The 27,347-nt window shown below is 34.0% G+C and overlaps 1 protein-coding gene across 2 annotated transcripts in view; it reads left to right on the top strand.

Annotated features, from left to right (window-relative positions):
* The window catches only part of LOC126881788 (putative carbonic anhydrase 3), a 73,769-nt gene that overhangs the window by 12,066 nt on the left and 34,356 nt on the right, over positions 1–27,347 (top strand). Inside the window, exons 1-2 of one of the 2 annotated variants that reach the window (XM_050646357.1) lie at positions 8,001–8,291; positions 27,078–27,227. In XM_050646357.1, coding sequence (XP_050502314.1) covers positions 8,210–8,291; positions 27,078–27,227 — 232 coding nt within the window. In that variant the 5' untranslated portion in view covers positions 8,001–8,209. Of the gene's footprint in view, positions 1–8,000; positions 8,292–27,077; positions 27,228–27,347 lie in introns of those variants that run through there. The other variant, XM_050646354.1, reaches the window with a different exon arrangement.

Raw genomic sequence — 27,347 nt, forward strand, 5'->3', positions numbered from 1 at the left:
GGACCGAAATATTTTGAAGCTAATCATCTTATGGTAAATTCATAACCCCTTTAATTACCTTAACTGCCGTGAATTCCTGATGACCTGACATTATATACTTTTTCTCAGAGGCTTCTTTCAGTGCGTCACAGTTTTTCCATTTCTTTCTAACGCATTAAGTTGGAAGTAACAGAAAAAAGGTACGTCCGTGATTATACTCATTTATAACATTTCTTCTAGTTGTTGATAGATGGCGCTATAATAAAAAAGTATTTTACGTAATATCTATACGACTATAATCTGTACAATTTATACGACTATACAAATCAAAGAACATACCTTTTATATTTTTATAAATGCAATAAACACGAATGATTTGTTTTTATACCAAATTGCAAATAAAAGGGCTGTACTGCAATACTTTGCCATATATATACTATCATTTTCAAATTTGGGTGATTATGATTCTGTCAGCTGTCAGACTTAACTAAAATATCATGCAATGATTTTCCACATTTTAAAAATCATATCTGACGTCAAAATGAATGACACACTGAAAGACTGGGAAGAACTTTAGATTTCAGTCGTATAGATATGTAAAAGGTACAATGTAATTCATTTTTTTAATACACATTTTTAATGTACACATAAATGTGTATAATCACGGACGTACCTTTTTATATACCGCTTGTGACGCACTGAAAATAGACTCTGAGAAGCTCCATACCAGTGTAACACTGTTGTTTCGTATGTCTTGTTTCGTAAGATTTGTTCTTGGTAATTCAACACTAGCATATCTCAGAGCCTAAGAGCGCCCATTACAGCCGCTTGACCAAGCTCTGCATTACTGCATTCAAACCATTCCCTAAGTTCCTAAGTCAGCATATTCTTAGTCTTCCCACGTTTCGCTTTCCTCGGATTTTGCCTTGCATAATAAGTTGTAATAATGAGTATTTTTGCCCTCACATCACATGCCGTAAGTACTCAAGTTTTCGTCTTTTGATAGTCAATATTATTTCAGCTTCATTTCCTATCCTTCTAGTTACTTCCACGTTTGACATTTTTTGAATCCATGATATTCGTAGGATTCCTTTGTAACACCAAAATTCAAAGGCGGCAAACTTATTCAGATGGACTTGTTTTAATGTCCACGCTTCCAAGCCATAAAGAAGAGTAGATAACACGTAACCCGAAGCATTCTTAGGCATAGTTCTAACCTTATATCCCAACAACAAAGAAACTTTTTAAGTTTAGTGAATGATGCACGTGCGATTTCAATATGTGTCTTAATTTCTTTGGTTTGGTCTACATTTTTGATCATTGATTAAAAACACCCATTTGATGTTATCCATGTTACTAAGTATTTGTAGTTATTCACACTTTTATTTACAGTATCTTCAATAGTCAATTATTGGCTTATTGGATGTTTGCGTTTGCTGATTTAGTGATGATGATGCATTTAGGTTTCTTTAAATTAATCTTCAGTCCGTACTCATGAGAGCGTTCATTAAGGCGTTGCATTATATTATTATACGTTCTTAATGCAGTCAGTGAGTGTATTTGTCTCCGAATTCCATCCTACTTCATCAATTTCCTACTGTAAGTAGTGAATAGTTCAAGAAACAAAGTCTACCCTATATCCCATGGCGATTTTATCATGAGGGTGGTTCCAACCCCTTCCCGGGGGTGGAAAATTTTTTGATCAAAATAACCACGGAACTTTCTAGAGTACCTAACTAATTCTAAGCAAAAACTGTTCTATGCTTTTTTCTGAAAACTCAATATTCTTTGAGTTATTCGTGGTTGAAAATTTGCCATTTTCATTGAAAAATGACATCTTTTCGGACGGTTTTTTGCAAATACCTTAAAATTTATGCATCTAACTAAAAAAACTGTAAAAAACATTTTTGTAACTTATGAAAAATTAAAACATTCATTTATTCACAGATCTTCTACTTATAATAAAAAAGAGATATGGTAGATGAAAAAAGGTTTTTGTGCATGCTTAAATCGATGTATTCAACTTAAAATAACCCCTGTTTTGCAAAAATTAAAAAACAAATAGCGCTGATTTATGAGCTATTTATGAGCTTTCATATTCCGCAAATTAAAAATTTTGAGCTCGTTACACTGAGCAGGAATTTACTATTTTAGTTGCTCAGAACCCCCCCCCCCCGCCACTACTTAAAAATAGGGATACTTAATCGATTTTTGCGGCAGAATTACGAGCTATTTATGAGCTCTTAAAATGATATAGTTTCTGTTTTTGAGCTCATCCCCTTCACCCCATTTAATTGATTTTACTTAAGAAAACATGCTAAAAAAATTTAAATATATCCTATCGCTGACATAATTCCTATAGCTTATATATTCTAAGAATAAACTACTTAATTATGCGAATTTCGATTATTGAGCTACAACCCCTTCGCAAGAAAACCACCCCGTATTCCCGGCTTAAGAAAGAGATGTACTTAAAATAAATTAAATTAATTATTTGGCGACTACATATCGTTTAATAATTCATGAGCTCCCAAAATACGCGCCATTAGGTCATTAAATTACAATTTCTTTTGTATAGTGCAGTCACTGAAGGTAAAAATCAGCTATTACTTTCAATGATTGAACCTGCATCGATTTTCACAAAAATTGTTGAGTGGTTAGAGGATACCCCAAGAAACAAAGGTGACATGTTGCCACCTTACGCCTTTACTTTGAGGTTGAATACCACCCCTTCTCGGGGGTGAAAATTATTTTATTAAAAATAACTCCACAAATCGATTGAAGTACAAATTGTAAGCAAAATCTGTTATATAAAGTTATTAAAATAAATTAATAGGTACTTTTTGAATTATTAAAGATCAAAGATTTTAATTTTTCTTGAAAAAATGCATGCTTTAAAGCGGCCTTTCGCAAATCACTTAAAAAGTGCAAGTTTTTATAAAAAAGTTATCATTACCAAAATTAAAGCTTTGAAAAACCTTTTATTATTAATTCAAAGTGAGTTATACTCGTAGTTATAATAGTTAATTAATTGTATTTTTTTTGGCGAGAACTCAAATCTAATTATTCAAACCTAATTAACATGAAACGATGCATTTTATAAAATATACTTATACCGGGTGTCCACTTATATTAATATACCGGGTGTCCACTTATATTTTCCCCCATTTTAACTGCCTAGAACTTCTAAACGCTTCAAGATAGAAATATGCGGTTTTCGCTGAAATGTTTTATTTTAGTAAAAGTTTTGTCTGAATTGATTAAATTTTTTATATCGCTTTCAAATACGAAAAAAAATGGCGGATTTTTTAAAGAAACGTTGTTGACTTTTTTTTAATGGAACACCCAGTATATTTTTTTGCAAATTGAAAGAAGGGTCATTCGCCTATCGAGCAATATAAAGTTTTTTAAAATCGGTTGTCAAATCACTGAGTACCTAATTAATTTTTAAAATGAGAGGTGCAACGTGGATATCACATACCTAAATAACATTATAAGCAAATTGATATTATGTTATCTGATTTTTATAGGTCTTCTAGGTTGTCCGCAAATACTATGGTGTCATCTACATGCATACCTGATGTTGTTTAGCCGGTATCCGTTTTCGCAGTATACAGAGAGGGGCTAAATTATGGAATAAATTCATTTTCTCTAAAATGGACGACTTTGGAGAAAAATCCCGAAACAGGTTAATTTTTATTTTTAAATTACAATTTTTTGGCACATATTTCATACTAGTAACGTCATCCATCTGAGCGTGATGACGTAGTCGATGATTTTTTTAAATAGGAGTAGAAGTCGTGTGGTAGCTCATTTGAAAGGGCGTTCAATTCTCTATTCAGTAATATAAACATTAATATCGTTATTTATACAAGGTGGCCAAAAAATACAACTTAATTACATTAATTGAGGCAAAAAGAAGAATGTATGTAATTTCTTTAACTCGAAATACATTCTATTGCTGCCAGAAAATAGAAAAAAAATGTTTATTTGGTAAATAAACATATTGCTTTTCGCTTAAATTAATTGTTCAAACTGCCAAGAGGTAGGCGGGAGGCTGTTTGTGATTTAATTTAAACGAAAATAAATGTTTATTTGTGAAATAAACATTTTTTTCTATTTTTTGATAGCAGTACAATGTATTTTGAGTTAAATAAATTACATAGGTACATTCTTCTTTTTGAGTCAATTAATTTAATTCAAAAATTATTTTTTTGGTCACCCTGTACTAATAACGATATTAATATTTCTATTGCTGAATAGATAATTGAACAACCTTTCAAATGAGCTACCACACGATACCTATTCCCATGTAAAAAAATCATCGATTACGTCATCACGTTTAGATCGATGACGTCACTAGTATGAAATATATGCTAACAAATTGAAATTTAAAAATAAAAATTTACTTGTTTCGGGATTTTTCTCCAAAATCGTCCATTTTACAGAAAATGAATTTATTCCATAATTTAGCCCCTTTCTATATAATCTCCCATATTATGTTCGTCTATTCGTTGTATAGAGAAGGAAGATCAGTATGACCTTGATATCTGGGCCCGGATTACGTACACTCGATACGCATCGTATCCGCCATGTTTTACCGTAGCGCCTTATGGAAAAACATGGCGGATACGATTCGTATCGAGTGTTCGTAATCCGGGCCCTGTTGTTGGTGATGTGCTCCAATAATATACTCTGATGAATTACGACACTCGCCTACGGCTCGTGTCGCAAACTTCATCTTCGTGAGTAATAGCCATTACATGCGAGTAGAATACTATACTTTCTCTACGACCTTTTTTATTTTAATTAGTAAAAAATTTAATTATAAACTACTCGAGATTTAAATTATAATAATTTACAAAAATTCCTAAATGCTATTTACCCCTAGTACGTGGCTGAATAATTGGTTGCCTACTATTACTAAATTCTTATTTATTGTAACAATACAACTAGAAATAGTCAGTATAAGTTCTATTCGTTTCTAAAAATTATAAGCTTACTTAAATTTGTACCTACTGTCAGTGAATCTAATAAATAGGAAGTGGCTGTTGTCGGTGGACGTATTTGATAGGTATATATAGTTATAATGTATATTTACATTTAACTATATTATATAATATAATAATATATAACTATACATAATATGTTATAACATATTTAACACAATAACTTGAAAAACAAACACAATATTAGTTATAAATTCCAATTAACATAAACAAAATGCACTAATGTCACTGTCACTAAATTAAATGATAAACGTCAAAATTTTTAGTAAACAAGATATAAACGTAAAAAATATACTGACATTGTTACAGTTAAAATTCCTTTAAAATTTTTTCGAAGTTAATTATTGGTATAAATTACAATAATTATTGTATTAAATAAACAAGTTTAAGTAATTTTATTTGCAGTTTATATACAATTAATATTAAAAGTGGCATGCGCCACTTGAATCTAACTTCAGCCCGTGAGTAATGAATTAGTACTCACGGATACAGTAATGGGTGCTATCATCTATGAAAAAATAGCGAATAATGAGCATGTTATTAAACGGTCGTAGAAAAACTCTATTATATATTACTTTAACTTTTTTCCATTGGTCTTGTAGTTTTGACGGAAATCGTAAAAACCCACCCAGATCGCTCGTAAATTATTTTCTTTTCATTTTTGTTATATTAATGTAGGAAACAGAGGTTTTGAACCTCGCAAAATGGAAACAAGTCCGGTTTTATTTTTTTTTTGGTATATCAAGGGGTGCTTATTATGAGACTAACTTTTCCTTAAAAAATTTCGCCCCGGAACCCCCTCTTTTCATCTTTTAAAGGGGGTAATTTGTGGTTCTTGCGAAACGTAGCCCTTCCTGTACGTTTTGCAAAAAATTTACTTAATAGTAAAATGAAGAGGAGTATATTTCCTACTATTTATTTCTCGACAGCATATGTCTATCACCCACCGTTTAGCGGGGGTGGTGCCCCAAAGTTGACAGATTTTTAAAAAAGAATTTTAAAAAAAAAATTATTATTCCCTAACTGTAATGAAAATTAAGAAGAAACCCTGCGACAATTAATCACAAATAAGTGGCTGATTTTTTGGTATAGGTTTCATTTAAGGGCAATTGTCCATTTTTTAATTACAGGGTGTCACATTTTAAAAAACTCTTTTTATACCATCTGAACCGCCTATGCTAGAGTAAGACAACTTTGAGCGATTATCGATGTACTAGTGCTATTTACAAATTTTTGTATAATGCACCCCTATATTTTAATTTTCCCCGGAACCACTTCAAAAAAAGGAGAATTAATAAAGAAAATAATCAAGAATTGATTTTGGCACCACTGTGGCTTTAGGGTACAAAGAAAATAAAATATGCATAGGTCATAATGTGTAGCAGACAGTGTGCTCTTTTATTTTCCATAAGTACGTTATCCATAAAATGAATACGTGACGAAAAAAAAAACAAAAACTGGAGCCCGCCAAAGCATTTCTGAGATTTACTGCGCCACTGTGCCCAAACGGTTTCTTATACGAAAAAAATGTATAGGACTTTATTTGTAGAGAACATAGTGGTCTTTAATTCTGTATAAGTTTTGTTTTAAAAAAATGCATAAGTAATGAGAAAATCGTCAAAACATGCTCTCCAATTGATAGGGGTAGTTTCTGCAGTTTATTTTCAAGGATAGGGGTAGTTTCCGCAGGGATGTTGCAATAATCATATATATTTATGAAAAACCCTGAGCATATGTCCATATTGGTCAAAAAGCAAAAAAAATGTTTTCAACTTCCCCTTTATTTATTTTTTTTTTGCCTACAGGGGTTGCATTAAGAAATCGCTTTTGTGTCCATACATGAGTAATAAGAACGTGCACAAAATGATATATGAAGCATTTTAATAAAGGGCATGGTGTATGAAGGATTCCAAGAAAATCACTTTCTTTATTAATTCTCCTTTTTTTGGATGGTTCCGGAAAAAAATGGGGGTGCATTATAGAAATTTGTAACTAACACCAGTACGTGGATAATAGCTGAAAGTTTTTTTACTCTAGCATAGGCGATTCAGATGGTATAAAAAGGGGTTTTTTAAAATGTGACACCCTGTAATTAAAAAATGGGCAATTGCCCTTAAATGAAACCTATACCAAAAAATCAGCCACTTATTTGTGATTAATTGCCGCAGGGTTTCTTCTTAATTTTCATTACAGTTAGGGAAAAATATTTTTTTAAAAACTCTTTTTTAATAATTTGTCAATTTTGGGCACCACCCCCGCTAAACGGTGGGTGATAGACATATGCTGTCGGGAAATAAATAGTAGGAAATATAGTCCTCTTCATTTTACTATTAAGTAAATTTTTTGCAAAACGTACAGGAAGGGCTACGTTTCGCAAAAACCACAAATTACCCCATTTAAAGAGATGAAAAGAGGAGTTTCGGGGCGAAATTTTTTAAGAAAAAGTTAGTCTCATAATAAGCAGCCCTTAATATACCAAAAAAAAAAATAAAACCGGACTTGTGTCCATTTTGCGAGGTCCAACCTCTGTTTCCGACACTATATTCTCTTCCTTTTACAATGGGTTCCATCCTGTTTCGTTTTTTTTTTCGGTCTCAAGAATTATCGGCCGTGGCCTATACACTAAACCATGTTATATTTTTTATGTTTCTTCATTTTTACACAGGTACAATCTCTCATTAAATTACATGTTGTTTATTGAATATATTTGTTGGTGCGTAAATTGATGAATAAAATAATACAAAATAATTATTATGTTAATTAAATAAACAATCTCTTGGTGCAGTATTGCGGAAAACTTAAGTTTTTTTATTTTTTTTATCACTTATTTTTTACAGTCCGTATTAAAATGCATATGATACCATCTATATTTTTATTATTTATGAAGATATTATCTGTACCATTAAGCTTCCTATATTTAAATAAAAACTTAATATTTCCGTACACTTGCCTTGCATTTTCCTCTTAAATATTATTAGGTAAATATCCATGAACCAACCATGCATTGGTAATATAAAGACATATAAATATGATAATAAATAAAAATGTTTAAGACGTTGAAAGAACACATTGTAATAAAAAGTGAAGTAATAAATATTTTTGACAATTTTGTCAATATAAGTTTTTAACGAAATAGACATTTAGAAAAACAGATTTTAAATATAATATAGATATTTATATTCTTTAATTAATGTGATATTAGATTAAAGGTGTATTTTGAAATGGTGTTACTGAAGTTATTTAAACTTATCTACAAATTAAAATTATGTTCTGTGTACATTGGATGTATCTACGATGATTTGGGTAAGTAATGTTGTACCTACTTATTTCTTAATATTTGTTTGCCGGACTTGTTCTAATTTAAAATTTATTTCTGGGATCGGTACTCACCGGAGGGACCGCAGACGTTCGGAAACAATTAGCGTCTCTTTGCAAAGACAATGACGTCGACTTTGCAAAGTAACAAGACACTTACTCAACACACACACTACACATTACTCCCCTGACTTAGTGATAAGTTATACAATTACGTGGCTAAAGGTTCTAGTTCTAAACCAAAGCCAGAATCAGAGAAAAAAAAATATTTCGTCGACGATGAGATTGTCTTCCTCTTTTTTGGCATCATAACCCTGAATGGGTCTTTACCTATCTGGCTATATAGTATTCAGATGTTTCTTGTATCTTTCTCCTCCATTCTTATACGCCCTGAGCCAGTGCCGGATTTACCACTAGGCCGACTAGGCCGCGGCCTAGGGCCGCAAGCAAAAGGGGGCCGCAGCGTTTTGTAAAAAAAAAAAATTTGGTAAAAAAATTTTACTAATTGAATTGAAATCATAAAACAATTTTTCAAATAAGAAAATGGCTATTCTACTAAATACGTGGTACGGTATTTTACAACGTTTTGACAAGAGTAGCACAACATTAACTGCTACAGACTTGAATGTGACTTACAACATACAAATCTCTAAAGGCGTATGCATTGAGTCTGAGAGACAACTTTGATTCCTATGAAAAAAGAGGAAAAGAGTTGTCTAAAAATGAAACCTATATTCTTGAAAAAAAAAGACGCCCGAAAAGAAAAGCTCTCCCTGGCTAAGACAAAGAAGATAAATCCACTGAACCCCACTTTAATGGCAAAGAAAACTTAAAGATTCAATGTTGTAATTGACACGCTTTATTCAGAATTGAATGAAAGGTCCGAAGTTTATTTCAGTCTTAATGAAGAATTTGGATTTAAAACAACTTATCATCAATTTCCAATGAAGAAATCGGGGTAAACGTTTCTATTTTGACTAAGGCTACGGCTCCACGGGCGAAAAATTTACGCTAGCAGTAGCCGTAAAATGAACTTAGGTTCCGCGGAACGGAATAGGAATAGCCGAACTGAACCGACTACGCACAAGTCCTGTAGTCGGTTCAGTTATATCTGACCAGATATCTGATTAGTCGGACAAGACTATATAGAGTTGCAATCAGACCAGTAGTTACGTACGCAGCTGGGACAATGTGCCTCACGGAAACAGGTAAAGAAAAATTGAGAATATTCAAAAAGAAAATCCTCAGACGGATTATGGGCCCGATAAGAATGGACAACGGAGAAATGAGAAGAAGAATGAACCATGAACTAAGAGACATAATGAAGGAAGAAGATATAGTTAGATTTATTAATCAGATGAAGAGACTGAGATGGCTTGGACACATAAAGAGAAGGAAGAACGACCTACTGATTAAGAAGATCACCAGATGGAAACCAGAAACTTAGGGACCAAGGGGAAAACCCAGAGAGAGATGGGAGGACCAGGTCATGAGAGATATCAAAATTCTGGAAGTGAGAAACTGGAGGGAACTATGCACATATCGAAATGAATGGAAGAAAATTGTAACGAAAGCCAAGTCAGACAACAAACTTTGACAACACACAAGTGGAATGCGGAGTGATTCACCGCAATAAACGACTCAGTGAGCTCTTAGTAAGAGCGGCAAGCATTCCATCCGGAACGAAAAGCCCTGATGATGAATCGGCTGACGAACATCTCTCATCATGCTTACATTTGGTACTCGGTAATTACGTACCATCATATGAAAAAAATTGTGGAGGATATGCAGTGCCATGCATCAACATTCAAATAAAATTAAACTGAAAAACATGACTTTAATTATATCTATCTTTAATTATAACTTTTTATCAAACTGAAACGTGCAATAAAGCTTTTTATTTTCAAAATTGTTTTTTTTTTATTGGCAGTCGATCTCTGGACGCTTGCAGTTTATGTGGTAGATCCCACGCAGTATAAGTCTGAGCACCACTGGTGTGTACAGTTCAAAGGTTTTGTTGAAGGTATATTTGATGAAGAAAGAGAACCTCATGACAACAAGATTACCAAGCCTCCGAGGAATACCTACACTTTTGGAGTATCTGAAAATCATTCATGAAAAACAGTTAACAACATTATTTCCGAATATAGACACGGCTTTGCGCATTCTACTATGCATGATTACATCTAATGCATCTGGAGAAAGATCATTCAGCGTGTTGAAAAGAATCAAAAACTACTTGAGTAACTCGACTTCTAACGAAGATTCTAGATTGTCTAGTTCGGCCAATTTTGTTTCAAAATCTGAGCTTTATGAAGCCTTAGCCAAGCCGCACACCAAAGAAACATGAAACGAAAAACATGAAACATGAAACGAAAAACATAAAACATGAAACGAAAAACATGAAACATGAAACGAAAAACATGTTTCATGAAACTAAAATACTGCTAAACAAATCTCAAAGTCCGCCTACCAATGAAACGAGTGTGATTCATGCTCATGACACATTTTTATTTTCGGAGAGTTTCATAAATGGCCGGACGTATATTTGTTTAGCAGTGGTTTATTTCCATGAAACGTAATTTACGTTTCATGTTTCTTTGATGTGCGGTCGGGCTTAGACTTTAAAAATTTGATTAAAGATTTTGCAGCCAAAAAAGCTAGAAAAGTGAGTTTTTAGGGTTTAGATATGATATTTATTATAAGAGAGTAATAAATAATGAATTGAACGATCTAGAAGTTTATTTGTTGTATTCTTATGCCTGGTTGCACCAACAGATCTTAAGCTTAAGGCACAGTATAAAGAGGGACAGTAGAACCACTCTCCGAAAAATTGGAAGTAAAATCTTTAGTCGCGCATGGCGACCGCGCAATGTTCCTAGTCGCTTTTGCCCCACTCTCGCATTGCTAGTTGCATAGAAACGTACGGGTTTTAACAGGGAAAACCCGCATACACGACTGGTGAATTACCAATTGCGTACTGCCGGTATTACTTTTTGAGATCAAAATGCCGACATGGAAGAGGTTTTACTGTCCCTCTTTATACTGTGCTTAAGGCGTGCATTAACGAAACATATGCGTTGCATATGTTGAGTCTTAGATCAATTATTTTCAGCTTGCCACAATGGATTGTCATGTGGATTGCATTGATAAGAATTGAAAATTATGGTGCAACGTATGTGACACTTAAATCGGCTCTATCTATAAGCTGAGCTGGGTTAAGCTGGAGCTTAAGATTTTTTGGTGCAACCAGGCATTAATATTTTTATTTTTCAGTACCGTAGCCTATTACTAATACAGTTCATATTATTTTGCTTGTTCTTTTACTTATAATGTCGTTTCAACTCGGCTTTTTTTTAGTTTTTTGTTGTCATCTGTACTTTTCCCTCCGAATGAAACAAATGATATTTAATTTTAACAATTAACTACAATACTAATTATTTATAATATAATCATTTTATATATATAATATAGCTCAACAGGCCTTAAAGGCTCATGGCTTGGAATTTCTCCACGGTTTTTCTCCATTTTCTCCTGTCCATGGCCGCAGTTCTCCAATTTGATATCCCGATTGTTTGCAGGTCTTCCTTACATGCTTCTAGCCACTTTTTCCTGGGTCGTCCTCTTCTCCTCTTTCCTTCCCCTCTCAGCAGCGAGTCCTTTGCCCACCTTCCGTCAGCCATTCTCGCAAGATGACCTAACCAACTTAGTCTCTTTGTTCTGACCATCTGGCTTATTTCTGGTTTCCGGTACAGCTCTCTGATCTCTGCATTTGTTCGTCTCCTCCAAATGTCTTCATCGTTTTTTACTCCCCCGAATATCTTCCTTAGGACACTCCGCTCCCAGATGTTCAGCATATTTTCTTGGTTTTTGTTCATGACCCATATTTCGCTCCCGTAAAGAACTGTGGGCTGGATCACTGTTCGATAAAGTCTTAATTTTGTCACTCTGGAGATGTTTTTGGCTCTTAGTAGTTTGTGTAGGGCTCCGACTGTCTTTCTTCCTCTCGAGATTCTTTTTTCGATTTCCTGGCTTTCTTTCCCTTTACTTGTTAGCGTTACTCCTAGATACTTAAACTCCGTCACCTTTTTGAAGCAATACTCTTTATTCTCATTGTTTGTGGTAGTATTCAGTTGTGTGTCTTCATTTGAGGTCTGTCCCATTTCCATATACTTTGTTTTTTGCTCATTAATTCTCAGTCCATACTGCTTAGCCTTTACTTCAAAGAGTTTGAAAATCCTCAGCAGTTCCCTTTCCGTTCTTGCCATTAGCACTATATCGTCCGCAAAGGCCAGAACCTGGTTTCTGTTGTCAAAGATCATACCTTTCGTTCGTATTCCACTCTCTCTCAATATTGCCTCCAACAAGAAATTGAAAAGTACCGTGGACAGCGGATCTCCCTGCTTTAATCCCCTTTTAACTTCAAATTTTCCTGATAGGCTTCTTTCTATCCTTACTCTGTTGTCGGTCTTTACTAAGGTCATTTTTACGAGTCTGATCATCTTTTCCGGAATTCCAAGTACTCTTAGGGCCTGGTACAAACGCCTTCTTATCACAGAATCGTAAGCTTGTTTGAAATCTATAAAGAGGAGGTTTAACTTTAACTGTTGCTCGTATGTACTGCTTTGAATCAGTTTCAATACGAATATTTGATCAATGGTGGTTCTGCCCTTTTTGAATCCTCCCTGGTATTCACCCACCTGCTCGTTTAAGTGCCTTTCCAGTCTGCTTCTTACGACTCTGGCGAGTACCTTATATGTTACGTCTAGGAGAGTGATACCCCTATAGTTTTCACACACTGCTCTATCTCTCTTCTTATGAATGGGACATACTATGGCCTCTCTCCATACTTCCGGCATTTCCTCTCGCTCCCAGATTTTCGTCAACAGGCTACATATTCGCGTTATAAGTGCTTCTCCCCCATGCTTGATTAATTCTGCAGTAATACCATTGCTGCCTGCACTTTTGTTGTTTTTCATACTATGTATGATTTCTCTTATTTCTTCCACGGTTGGAGTCTCTACTGTTTCCGCCGGGCCTCTGACTTTCTCTACCATTTCCTCTTGCTCCTCATCACTCCCATCAGGTTCTTCATTAAGTAGCTCTCTAAAATGCTCCTCCCATCTACTTAGCTTCCCCTGCTTATCTCCTATTAGGTGCCCTTCCTTGCTCTTGTAGTAGTTCTGTTTTCTTACACATTGGTCAGTGCTCCTTTTCGCCTCCTGGTAGAAGTTTCTTACATTTTTATTAATATAATGCTCTTCAATCTCTTGAAGCTTTTTATCCATATGCTCCCTTTTCTTACTCCTACACACTTTCTTCGCGTTTCTTCTCGCCGCTTCATATTCATTCCTGTTTTCTTCACTTGGTTTATCCATATATTTTAGTCTTGCCTCATTCCGTGTGTTAAGACTTTTCTTGCAATCGGTTTCAAACCATTCTTTGTCGCTCCCCTTTTTAACTTGACCCAACCGCTTTTGAGCTGCTTCCTTCATTGCGTCTTCTATTATTCCCCACTCCATTTCAATGTCACCTTGCTCTTCGCTCTGAAGTAGTTTTGCTGTCACGTCTGTCTGGAAGTTTTCGGCGGTTTCTTTTTTCTTTAGTTTGGCAACGTCATATTTTTTACTTATTATTCTCTGTTCTCTGACCTTTGGGATAGTTTCTCTTAATTTCGTAATCATTAGTATGTGATCGGAATCTGCGTCTGCTCCTCGGTAAGTTCTAATATCTAATAATCATTTTAGCAATATTAATAATTTTACAAATAACTGCTGTTTGCTAACATTTTGAATTATATATTTTCTATCTTCTTCTTAAGGTGCCTTCTCCATTACTGAAGGTTGGCTATAACTACAGCAAATTGTTCTCTATCTTGAGCGGTTCTTAGTATCGAATGTGTGTCCATGTCTGTCCAGTCTCTCACGTTCTTCAGCCAGGAGCATTTTCTTCTTCCTGAACCTCTTCTTCCTTCCACGTTCCCTTCCATTACGAGTCGTAAAAAGTTGTATCTTTCTTCTATGTAAGTTATTTCCTAGATAACTCGTTTTTCTGTTTTTTACAATATTTAGGAATTCTCTCTCAGTCTCCATTCTTCTCAGCACCTCGTGTTGGTCACATGATCTGTCACAAGAGATCTTCAGCATCCTTCGAAAAACCAACATCTCAAAGGCTTCTATAAATATAGAATTCTTTCTATAAATTTTCTTTTTCGAAATTTCTATAAATATATAAATTGTTAGAGCTGTTTTGGGGTTTTAGCCAAATTTTTAAACCAAGATTATTCAATTAGTAAATACATTTCAACCTATTTATGTCTGTATTCAAATATAACATTAGAGGCATTTCTATTCATTTATGTTATACTTTGTATTACGTTAAAAAGTAAAATTAAAATAAATAATTTAGTTATTATTATTATTATTAAGTCTTTATGCTTTAATTACATAATCGTGAAGCTATCAGGGGCCGCTCGGGGTAATTTTGCCTAGGGCCGCAAATACCCTAAATCCGGCACTGCCCTGAGCTTCGCAGCGTATCGCTACCTACCTAGCGGATTACTAGTACAACTTTCGTTGGAAATTTCGCTGGAAAGAGAAAAGTGTTGCCTATCCTCTGTAAGTTTCGCTGGTATAGCTGGAATCGCCATCTAGCGGATGACTTACTATTTCGGATGGAAATTTAAAGAGGAAAGGAGAAAAGCAAATAATAATTATTGTTTCAAACTTATTTAATTCTAATCGTGTAATATTTACAACTGGATTATATCAGTAAGTACAGAATTTATTATTTATTATGATTATTTTTAAGATTTTGCTTATCGTTTTGAAGTTTAAGTTAACAGATAATATTAGAAAAAATTTATTCTGCAAAAAAAGTATAATAATTTGATATAATTATAGTATAATACTTCTTAAATATTAAATTATGAATTTGTTGCACTTAAATAATTAATTAAGAGCGTAAACGTAAAATTTCGGGCCAACTATTTTTAAATGCATTACTTTTTTTTCGAATCCTGAGAGAACCAATAAGTATATTTAAAAAATTTAAACGCAGAATGGAAGACTACATTATTATCGAGGGTCAAAAGTCCCTGAAAATTTCTGTTTATTTTAATCAGTTACAGGGGTGCAAAAAAGAAAAAATTTAGTGTAATTTTTAATTTTAAATATCTCGATCAAAAGAAACTTTTTCTTTATTCTAAGGAACTGTCGGTCTTTTAAATGAGACATTTAGTAAAAATTATATGCAACTCTTAATGCAGAACGTCAAATTTCCAGTAAAAGTTCACTGACTTGTCACTACTGGCGCTCGCGAATTTTTAATTATCTCCGCTACCTACGAGCCCAGAGCGGATATTCGTTGTTTTAAGTTCGCCTTTACGTCATCCAACCATCTCGTTCTGGACTTTCCTTTTTTTTGTCTTTCATTGTACTATTTTTTTTTTATTTGCATCTTCTTGTCCCTGGACATGTACCAGACATGATAGTCATTGACTCAAATGAATACCGCATAGCAGGGGTTAAAGAACACAGTTCCCAGACATAGATTTTTCATTTTAAATTTCTACATTAAGATGTTCCTAAGCTTATAAATAGAAGTCGAAAATATTTACACCTACTTAAGTAAATACCAAGTATACCAATACTTGGACTTATTGTCTCATAATAGATAATATAATAATATACTTTCAGTAGATTTCTGTACTTCGGAACTTTGCTGTTAATCCTGTTTATTTACCCCAATTATTTACAAATTAGATAAATAATAAATAATGTTAATGTACCTACTTAATAATATGGAAACGTACTTAATAAAAATATGGAAACACGGTAATTTTTCTGAAACTAATGAATATATTTTATATTTATATTTTACATTAGACAGCAACAATGTTTTACCTAACTATCAGTTTGGATTTAGGAAACAACATGGTACCATCGAGCAAATTCATAGGGTAGTAAAAACTATCAGAAATTCGCTCGAACACAAAAATTACTGTACAGCTGCATTTCTAGATGTCTCACAGGCATTCGACAAAGTTTGGCATGTAGGTCTTATCTCCAAAATTAAATTCATATTTCCTTATCCCGTAAGTTCACTATTAAGATCCTATCTGACCAGCATATCAGCGTTTACTATTGCCTTCCATGTTTGTCGGTCCTATGCCACTAATTCCCATTGTCGCACTCCCATTTTCTCTAGATCGTCTTTGACTGCATCTTTCCACCTCTTTCTAGGCCGCCCTACAGAGCTTATTCCATCTGGCCTTTCCCAGAACACATTGTTTATAAGGCGATTGTCATTACTGCGTATCACATGCCCTGCCAATTTGAGTCTACTAGCCTTTATACATATATCTGACTAGATTTTCTTTTCCGAATAGAGACTCTAGCTCGTTATTGTATCTGCGCCTCCATTCGTTTGTCACACTGTCTCTGCAAGGGCCATATATCATTCAAAGGATTTTACGTTCCCACACCAGCAATTTATTTACTTCTCTTTTTGTTAGCGTCCATGTTTCGCTTCCATACGCGACTGCTGGTCGTGTTATGGTCTTTTATATCTGGATTTTTGCACCTCGTGAGAGAAGTTTTGACTTCATTAGATGTTTCATTGCAAAGAAAGATCTGTTTCCTGTCATTATTCGCGTTTCAACTTCTCGCTCTAATTTGTTGTCATTTGTGATTGTTGCTCCTAGATATTTAAATTCTTTAACAACTTCGAAGTTATGATCGTTTATAGTAATATTTTGCCTATTTTGCCGTAGTTCTTGTTTTGAGACGACCATGTATATTGTTTTGTCTTCATTTATTTTTAGACCGATGTTTAATGCAGCTTCTTCAAAGCTCGAGAAAATATCGTTAATTTCTAATGTTGATTGTGCTACTGCGTCTACGTCATCGACAAAGGCGAGTATGATTTTTGCTTCTCGAGCAGTTATGTCTGGTTTGATTTTTGGATAAATTTTTCGCATGACATATTCTAAGGCCAGGTTAAACAACAATGGGGACAACGGATCTCCCTGTCTCAGTCCAGAAGTGGCTCCACAGTAGAAGAATTATTTCGCGCAGAAGCCAATAGAGAAAGGTTTCAGGAAATTGTAAACATGATGACGGCCAACGTATTTACACAGACACGGCACCTAAAAAAAAGAAGATATTATAAAATACGACAAAATAATTTACGAAATTTACTATGGACAAAAATTCAAACTGTCAAAGCTTAACTTAAAGGATGATTTAAATAGAAGATGTTCCTTAGCATTGGCAGCTTTTGGTCGAATACAAGCAGTATAAACTAACCAAGTACTTTAAATGCAAAAATTGATCACTACGCATTGCCGGTTCTGCAATAAGGAACTGACACATGGGCTTTTACAACAGCACAGTCCCCAAACTTCAGGTGACTCAGAGAGCTATGGAACGGAGAATGCTCAACATTAAGCTCAGCGATTCGCAAATCCAATGAAGAAATAAGAAGACGATCAAAAGTAACAGATTGATGTGATGAAAACTGGGCAGACTACATAAGAAGAATGGAAGACAACCGTTGGACGAAGATAATTCTTAAATGGCGCCCACAATAAGGCAAGTAAGGGAAGTAAAGGCAGATCTCAAACTAGATGGATTGATGACGTCAAGCGAATAGCTGGCTGCGAATCGATGCAAAAAACAGTGAACAGAAATTAATGGACACATCTAAAGGAGGCTTACATTCGACGATGGATGGGATAGCTGTTAATGATGATGTTGATGATGATGATATTATAAAATGCAGGTCTGTTTCCTAAAAAAGGAAAAAAATACAATGAGGGTGCGTGAATTACACTAATACTACAAGCTACTAACTGTTAAATTTGATTAACTCACTGAAGTGGAATATTATGTTCGTTTAAAGGTATGTATAAATTTGCGCGCCGCGCACTTCGAGCCGTGCCTTCTTGGCGCCGACAGAAGTTGGATCGTGTACGCACCGTTTGTGTGCCACTTGAAAACACGTACTAACGCGTACTAATCTAACGAACCCGCCACGAACGCGTACCGCACACACGGCGTGGAGTGTTCGGCGCGTATATAGGGTGAGGCAGATAACTGGCCTATTAGAAATATCACGAGAACTAAAGGCAACAGAATCATGAAAATTGGAATAAAGGGGTTTTGAAGGATGATCTATTAAATGAAAATATTTTCATCTCTTTGCAACTTCCGGTTATACCGGAAGTTGCTTATAACTTCGTTTTTTTAAATAGGACACCCTGTATATTTTTACATTTTTGGATTCTCTTCGATGTCTTCTTTCTTAAAATATAAGGTTTTGTAATATTATACAGGGTATTTTAAAAGATAATTACGTTTTTTTATTAATTTCGTAGCAACATTCACACTCTGTAGAATTGTAGTAGTTTGACATCTAATATTGACTAAAGCATATTAGGACCAACACTCTACTTAATATACACATCGGATCTTCCAACCACCATTAATACAACAATTGCTACATATCGTCCCTTAGCTAACAACACGGCATAAGTAATTTTTACTAACTTTAGAGGAGACGAAAAAAACTACTTTTTGAAACACCGCCTAAGTTTAAAAAAATACCGTTAGTAAACACCGCTTAAGTTATTTTATTATCATTTCTTTCTATATTAATACGCGTAAATGAATAAACATTACTTTATTATATAGCTTACCTCTTAATCTTCTATAAAGACTTCTTGGATACTAGACTTTTCAGCAGTAAAACTCACGTACAAACATATAATCACAGAGCGACTTGTGCGGTGTTGACCATGATACAGGTTGACGACTTGCGCGGTGTTACTACTTTTTGAATTACGGCATCTGATTGACTGAAATCTAAACCATGTGACAAATGGTTAGATGCGCAATGAGCAGACCTATCCAACGGTATGCATATGTCAAAACCGTTAATTTTCGACTTGAGCGGTGTTGTAAGCTAAGGGACGATATGCGGATGACACAGTTATAATGGCTTCAAATCCTATAGCAACAGAAGCATCCGAGGTATTGCAAAATCATCTGAATAAACTAGAGAGCTGGCTGAAACTGTGGCAAGTACAAGTCAACAGTTTAAAATCCACACAAATCACATTTACTTTAAAAAAAGGTGTCGCGCCTCCAGTTTCTATAAATAACACTCCACTACCAGTCAATACCGCCGTAAAATACCTGGGAATTCATTTAGATAGTAAACTTAATTGGAGCACCCACATCTGGAAGAAACGTCTTCAACTCAGCTTAATCTACAGGAAAATGTATTGTTACATGAGTAGAAAATCAAATCTTAGCCTGGAGAACAAACTTATGATTTATAAATGTATTTTAAAACCGGTATGGCTATATACAGCACAAATATGGGGAACAGCAAGTAATACCAACATTCAAAAACTTCAACGGTTCCAATCAAAAGTGTTGCGCCAGATCTGCAATGCCCCTTGGTATGTTACGGTTACGAACCAGGGCCTCGATTTTTGACCCTTCGCTTCGTTATCGATCATTCGCTATATGTACACTAAACAGATACGAAGCGAATACGTTCGATAACGAAGCGAAGGGTCAAAAATCGAGGACCAGAGATTACACCACGACCTACAGCTACCAACTGTTAGCGAAGCAATATCTGCTGTAAATTCTAGATACAAGACCAGACTATCCTGCCATCCAAATCCGCTCGCCACGGACCTGCTCATCATTTCTCATGAAAGAAGATTAAAAAGACCCCTTTGGATCTCTAGTAGATCTGAACATCAGAGAAACAACAGAGTGCAGTGTCATAGTGCAGTGAAATAATCTTGTTTTAGCTTCAGTGATTTTTTAAAATTCTTTCGTATTTTTTATTCATGTTTCTTGGACTTTTAATAATCATATTTGTTGTCTGAACTGTCCAATATACAAAATTTTATCTATGTATTATGTTCCAAGTAATTGTTAGGTCTTACTTTAAAATTATAATCTTATATGTCTTACTGGGTGCTCGCCACTGGGCGGCTTCCATCTATGTTATTTTTCAATAACTAAGTAAGGTATGTGCAGGTAATAACGCCAGGTTGGTAATATTGCCAACTCGTGATTTCTCAGAAAGTACGTTTGCTAAATAATAAATGGCAACATGGATATGTTCCTCATAGTATTCTAAATCACGTGATCGTGTTTGCGATGACCTTAGGTTTGTCAGCTGTGTTTATGACAGTTGAATATCAGTATTCGGTGTAGAACGAGTACCATTTATAATTTTACATCTTTTGTGTTTATTAGATTGGAGCGGCGTTATTGATGAGTAATATTATTTGATTTCAGTAATTTGTACTTTGTTTCCTAAGGAATAAAATGATGCATTCAGATTTTTTAGATAGTTTTGCTTATCTTCGAAAACCAAATTACAAATAATTTATGTGCATGTCGGTAATATCGCCAAGTCCAATGGATGGTAATAACGCCCTGGCGTTACCATCCCTTCTTGGAGTTTTGGTTGCCTTGGCAGCTTTCTCCAGATACATCGAAGGTTGGAAAAATTAAAAAGCGCTCTGCCGTAGAGTCATCGACAAGCAACAGTGATTCTGATGATATAGAGTTAAGTGAGATGGAAACATCAGATGAAGAAAAACATGACACTTCATTTTCAGATATGCTAACCACTCCAGATTATGGTACAAAAATGTTATTGTTCTTAAATACTTACTTATTGTTATTATTCAGCAAATATATCATTTTGAAGTATAATGTTCAATTGTTAGACCGTATTGTATTCGAAATAAAAGGTTGGCGATATTGCCAACAGGGGTTGGAAATATCGCCAAAGATGACTTTTTTTTTAAATTGTCCAGTAAATGTGTAAAAATACCCAAATTATTTTTTTAGTAGATTCTACGTAATTTCAAGTAGTTCATTGAACAGCTCAAGTTGTGACATATTTTTTAATATGACCCACTATCCAACAAAAAAATTCTAAACCTTAGCTTGGCGATATTACCTTCAGATACGTTATATGTATTGCTTATTGTTTGTAATGAGACAGATTGCAATAAACATTGGATGTTAAAAAAATATTTATGAAATTCTAGGATCATTAATGAGATGATATTCTGCATTTTTTAGAGAATATTTAAAATTTATGTGACGTCAGCGTTTAGCGTATCGCCGCCATCTTATTTTTTTAATTGGCAACCTATGTAGATTGAGTGATATATCATAGAAAAGCTTATTTTTTCCTCTTTTCAGCAATAACAAAAAAATATCCTATTATGGCATAATACACGTATGTAATTATCAAATAATTTATATTCATTTTGAAAAGTAACAATTAACATGAACACAAAAAATTATTTTTTTTTTACAAAAAGCGCTCAAAGTGTTGACCTCTGTTTCTTGGCAATACTACATCATCATACATCCTTTAAATAATTTAAATTAGTTGATCTGTTTACATAGATCCGGTCTTTAAGAAAGTCCCATAAATAAATCAAGTGGAGTTAAGTCGGGAGATCTTGTCTACCAATTAATTGTACCTCTTCAACCAATCCATCTCTGGGAGGAAACGATATTGCCTAACAATTTTATGATACTGGGAGGGCGCACCATGCTGTTAAAATCACACTGTCATATTTAGAAATAAATTAATTCTTTCAGCAATAATTTGATGCTGGATAAGATCCAGGTATTTTATACTGGTAAGTGCGCCATCAATAAAAGAAACGACCTATCAAATGGTTTTTTACTAGAGCCCACACATTAACTATTTGTGGATATTGTATGTGAGTCTCATCGATCCAGTGTGGATTGGAATCGGCAATTGTGTCTGTTACCAGTATAGACCTGGATCCCGAGTACCAAAAAAAGTTGATTAATAGTAAGCTGAAAATTTGGTAATAGCTTAACGGTGTCTAGTCGGACAAACTTTGATGTACGGGAACACTGGAATAAGGGAAGTTTTAATTGTGGAACAGTTTAAAAATTTGGAACGTCAGATTACGAAAACGTCCCATGTATTTTGTCGGGCAGAACATCGAATTGATTTGTTACCCTTTCATTAAACTCTCATGAAAAAATCTGACTGCTATTACTTTCCAACATGATTCCTGTCATTTGACATGTTCTTCGTGTTCCACTCATTAAAATGCCCAGTTGGTGATAAACACCAGTCCGATTTTTGCATGAGAGTATAATGAAATGCTAGATAGATAGATAGATAGATAGACATTTATTGTTTTTAAAAACTACAGTTTTATAACAATGAGTTTAGTAAGTGCAGAATATAACTAACAACTAGTCTAGAACATAAATAACTATTAACAAATTTAAACAAAAGTTAAGCGCTATCACTAACTGAAATGGAGAACTTGGTTTTTTTAATAAACACCAATGAAGGAGAAACTGAAGTACAGAATATAACTAACAACTAGTCTAGAACATAAGTAACTATTAACAAATTTAAACAAAAGTTAATCGCTATTACTAACTGAAATGGAGACTTGTTTTCTTAAATAAACACCAATGAAGGAGAAAGTGAAGCTTATTCATTTAAAACAAAAGATCTAAGTTTTATGATATTCCAAATATATATTGAAATTGCTTTCAGAGATATTATAGTTACATTATTAAGACAACCAATAAGGTCGGTGCAATTATTAAGGGGGGCCATATTAACCGGTTTCATTGAACTGTAAATGGGACATTCAAACAGTAAATGTTCAAGAGTTTCCAACTTGTTTGTGTTACAAATAGTACAGATTTCAGATGGTCGTATATGATATGTTATACCATTATAGGTAAATTTTAACACATGGCGATTAGATGTTCGAAGTTGCGCCATGGCACGAATGTATTTTATGGGAATTTGAAATTCCAGATATTTCTGTACTGAGGTATCTACGGATAAATGTTTGTAAATAGTTGAGAATGTTGACATGGAGACTGCTTGAATGTCTTCTTGATGAAGCATATCCATATACTTTTTTAACATGCTTTTCTTGTTTTTTAATAGCCAATCAGAGATGTTTTCATCCCAACAAAATTCATAATCTAATATTTGAAAATATTGCTTAAACTGTGAAATCCAGTTGTATCTGTTCGTATTTATTGAATTATTTGCTGAAGAAATTTGAAGCTGACGCAGAAAACAAATAAGAGGAAGTCTTAAATCATGCATTTGCGATAGCTTGATAAGCCAATTTAAAGTTAGCTTGAAAATAGTAAAAGAAATTTTTACTCTTCCTGTCTCCAACCTAACAGCATAATCAGGTGTATTGATACTGAGATGTAAAAGTTTTTTAAAGAAAGTTATTTGTATTCTTTCTAACTGGTCAGCATATCTCATTCCCCAAACGGGCACACAGTTCATAACAAGGCTTTGAACTAGCGAATCGAAAAGTTGCACACGAGATGTCCAAGAATTCATTTTGGTTTTAGCCATTAAACCTATCACGTTACCAATTGCGTGTTTTGCTCTTTCCACTGTTGTATCGGCCATTGCTTTAAAAAGTGATGTTGTGGTTAGGGTGACTCCAAGATATACAAATTTGTTAACAACTTCTATTTTTTCATTCTTATATAGGAACTTAACGCCTTTATTGCCAATTTGACCGCTTCGGGCAAATGGAAGAATTTTGGTTTTGCCAACATTTACAGTTAGCTGGTTTTTGTCACTGTATTTTTCTAGATAACTTAAATTTTTACCGAGTTCAACTTCCGAGTCACAAAGAATGACCAAATCATCAGCATACAATAGCATTATTATTTGATTTTGGCTATCAATGGAGATACCTTGTGATCCTTGACTAATAAAAAACTGTTCTATATCCGCAATAAATAAACTAAATAATAGTGGACTCAAAGGTTCACCCTGTAAGACTCCTGTTGAAATATCAAATGGTCTTGTGTAGCCGTTTGGAGTTTTGATGTACATCCTAGCATTATCATAAATGTTTTTCAAAATGGCTATTATTTTAGAACTCACCCCAAGGCCAAATAGCTTTTGCCACAGCAAATGATGGATAATGGAGTCAAAAGCCCGCTTATAATCTACAAAGGCAGCGTACACTTTGCGTTTTTTCAGTCGTAGTTGCAGTTGTACAGCAGAAGTGAGGGTGAATACATTATCAATGCAACCCCTTGATCCCCTGAAACCCGACTGACATTCGGGAAGAACATTATTTACTTCAACCCAATCTCTGAGTCTGTTTAACAAAATATTAGTAAATATTTTTTCAACACAATTAAGTAAGGCAATACCTCTATAGTTTGCTGGATCATCTCTGTTGCCCTTTTTAAATATCATAGTAAAAATGACTTCACTCCAGTTATGCGGCGTAATGGTTGTTTCCAGTATTCTATTAAACATGCCCGTTAAATACAGTATCCAATTATTTGGAAGATTTTTAAAGAATTCATAAGAAATATGGTCAGTTCCAGGTGCTTTACAATTGGGACAGTTATTTAGGACTCTATATATTTCGTCACTGGTTATAATAGCGTCAAAAATGGGATGTCTTGCATCAAAAAAACGGGCATTATGATATAGTTTTGGGGGATATATATTCGAATAAAATTGCTCCCATACGTCTACATCGATAAAAGAAGTATTGTGATTTTTCCGAAATTTCCTAATCACTGACCAGAATGTTTTGGAGTCCCTGCTGTTTGCAAGTTGAGAATACAGGTTATGAAAATATATATGTTTTTTCTTTTTAATTATTTGTCTATAGGCTTTTTTTGATGTCAAAATATGTGTATAATGAAATGCTAACAAATCAATTGGAAGTTCTTTTCGACAAAATACATAGAACGTTTTCGTAGTCTGACATTCCAAATTTTTAATCTGTTCCACAATTAAAATTTTCCCTGTCCCAGTGTTCCCATACATCAAAGTTTGTCGAACTAGACAAAGTTAAGCTATTAACAAATTTTCAGCTTGCTATTAATCAACTTTTTTTTGGTACGCGGGATCCAGGTAGTACCATTCAAGCAGAATATCGCTTCATCATTAAATACAAGAAAATCTATAAAATAGATTTGTCTACCAATTTTCTGTAAAACGGTTTCACAAAACTCCAATCTCCGATCAAAATCATCTTCTATTAATTCTTGGTGGTTTTGAATTGTATAAGGGTATAATCGATCTAGGTTGTCAATAAAAAAATCAAGATCAAATTTTAAGTGTTCTCTAGAAAATGCAGAATATCATCTTATTCATGATCTTAGAATTTCATAAATATACATTCATTGGTTTCACACAAATCACCGTGTTTCCATATTTTCCGCTATCCTGTATATTGTATTCAAACTAAAAAATGTACATATATGTAAACATTTTGAAACTATACAGAGTATAAGAGGAGTGCAGGTCATAAATTAAATCACATATTCTGGGACTAAAAATAGATAGATTTAACTTAACTTACCTAAAAAAGTTACAGCCCTTTGATGTTACAAAATGGAAATCGATTTTTTCCATATATCGAAAACTCTTAGAGATTTTTTATTGAAAATGGACAAGTGGCATTCTAATGGCAAATCTTAAAAAATATATATATACAGTGGAACCCCAATAAGTCGGCCCCCGATAACCCGGAAATCCGGCTAACCCGGACCGATTTTCATCAGACAAAACAAAAATTTTTTCACTTCGATTGAGTTTTTTACGAAGAAATAAACAATAGGTAGGTACTTTATACAACTGTACGTAATTTAGATGTACTGTGCAAATGTATTTCATATTTTTGCATTTATAATGGAGTTTATCTCTAAGTATACCGTATTTTATTAATTTTTACCATATTCTTCGGCTAACCCGGATTTTCGATAACCCGGATCGGCCGTGGTCCCGATTAATCCGACTTATCGAGGTTCCACTGTAGTTAAATTTGTACACCCCATAAATATTTTATATGGGTTTTGTTCCCTTAAACCCCCCAAACTTTTGCGTACGTTCCAATTAAATTATTATTGTGGTACTATTAGTTAAACACAATATTTCTAAAACTTTTTTGCCTCTTAGTATTTTTTCGATAATCTAGTTTTTATCGAGATGCGGCTTCTTTTTTAATATGCTTACATAAAAATTTCATGGGAGTTTTGTTCCTTTAAACCCCCAAATATTTGTATACATTTCAATTAAACTATTATTGTGGTACCATTAATTAAACACAGTGTTTTTAAAACTTTTTTGCCTCTTACTATTTTTTCGATAAGGCATATTTTATCGAGATGTGGCTTCTCTTTTAAATTGGTTCAAAACATACCTAAAAATGTAAACTTTCATGTTATTACCAGGTCTCTATAGTCAAATATGGTGGATTTGACAAAAATATTTAAAATATCTCGATAAAAACTGGCTTTACGAAAAAGTACTAAGAGGCAAAAATTTTTAAAAACATTGTGTTTAACTAATGGTATCACAATATTAATTTAATTGTAACGTACGCAAAAGTTTGGGGGGGTTTTAGGGAACAAAACCCCCATAAAATTTTTATGGGGTGCACAAATTTCACTATAATTTTTTTTAAAGATTTTCCTGCCATAAGAATACCACATGTACATTTTCAATAGAAAATCTCGAATAGTTTTCGATATATTGGAAAAAATCGATTTCCATTTTGTAACTAAGAGCTGTAACTTTTTTTATGTGCACATTTGTACTAAGGTAAGTTAGGTTCAATCGAACTATTTTTGGTCACAGAATATGTGGTACAATTTATGACCTGTATTTTTGTTACACCCTGTATAATAATATTGTAAAATTATTTTTAAGATGCATGGCCAGAAACTTGCAAAACAGGACAACGTCAGTCACCCATAGATTTAAATCAAAAAAAGGCGGAGGCACAAACGCCAGATCTGTTTAAATTCTATTCATATAATAAACGGTTCAGAGCAAACATACAGAACAGTGGACATGGAGGTAAGTAAATATTAAGGTAAGTATCAATACGTGTGTGCTCCGTGCTCGGTGTAGCAGCTCCACATACTGGATACGTTGGTGCTCGCCACTCGGCGCTCACCCTCTTCGTTTCAACCGGTG

Source organism: Diabrotica virgifera, chromosome 1 (genome assembly GCF_917563875.1).
Source record: "Diabrotica virgifera virgifera chromosome 1, PGI_DIABVI_V3a".
Lineage (NCBI taxonomy): Eukaryota > Metazoa > Arthropoda > Insecta > Coleoptera > Chrysomelidae > Diabrotica > Diabrotica virgifera.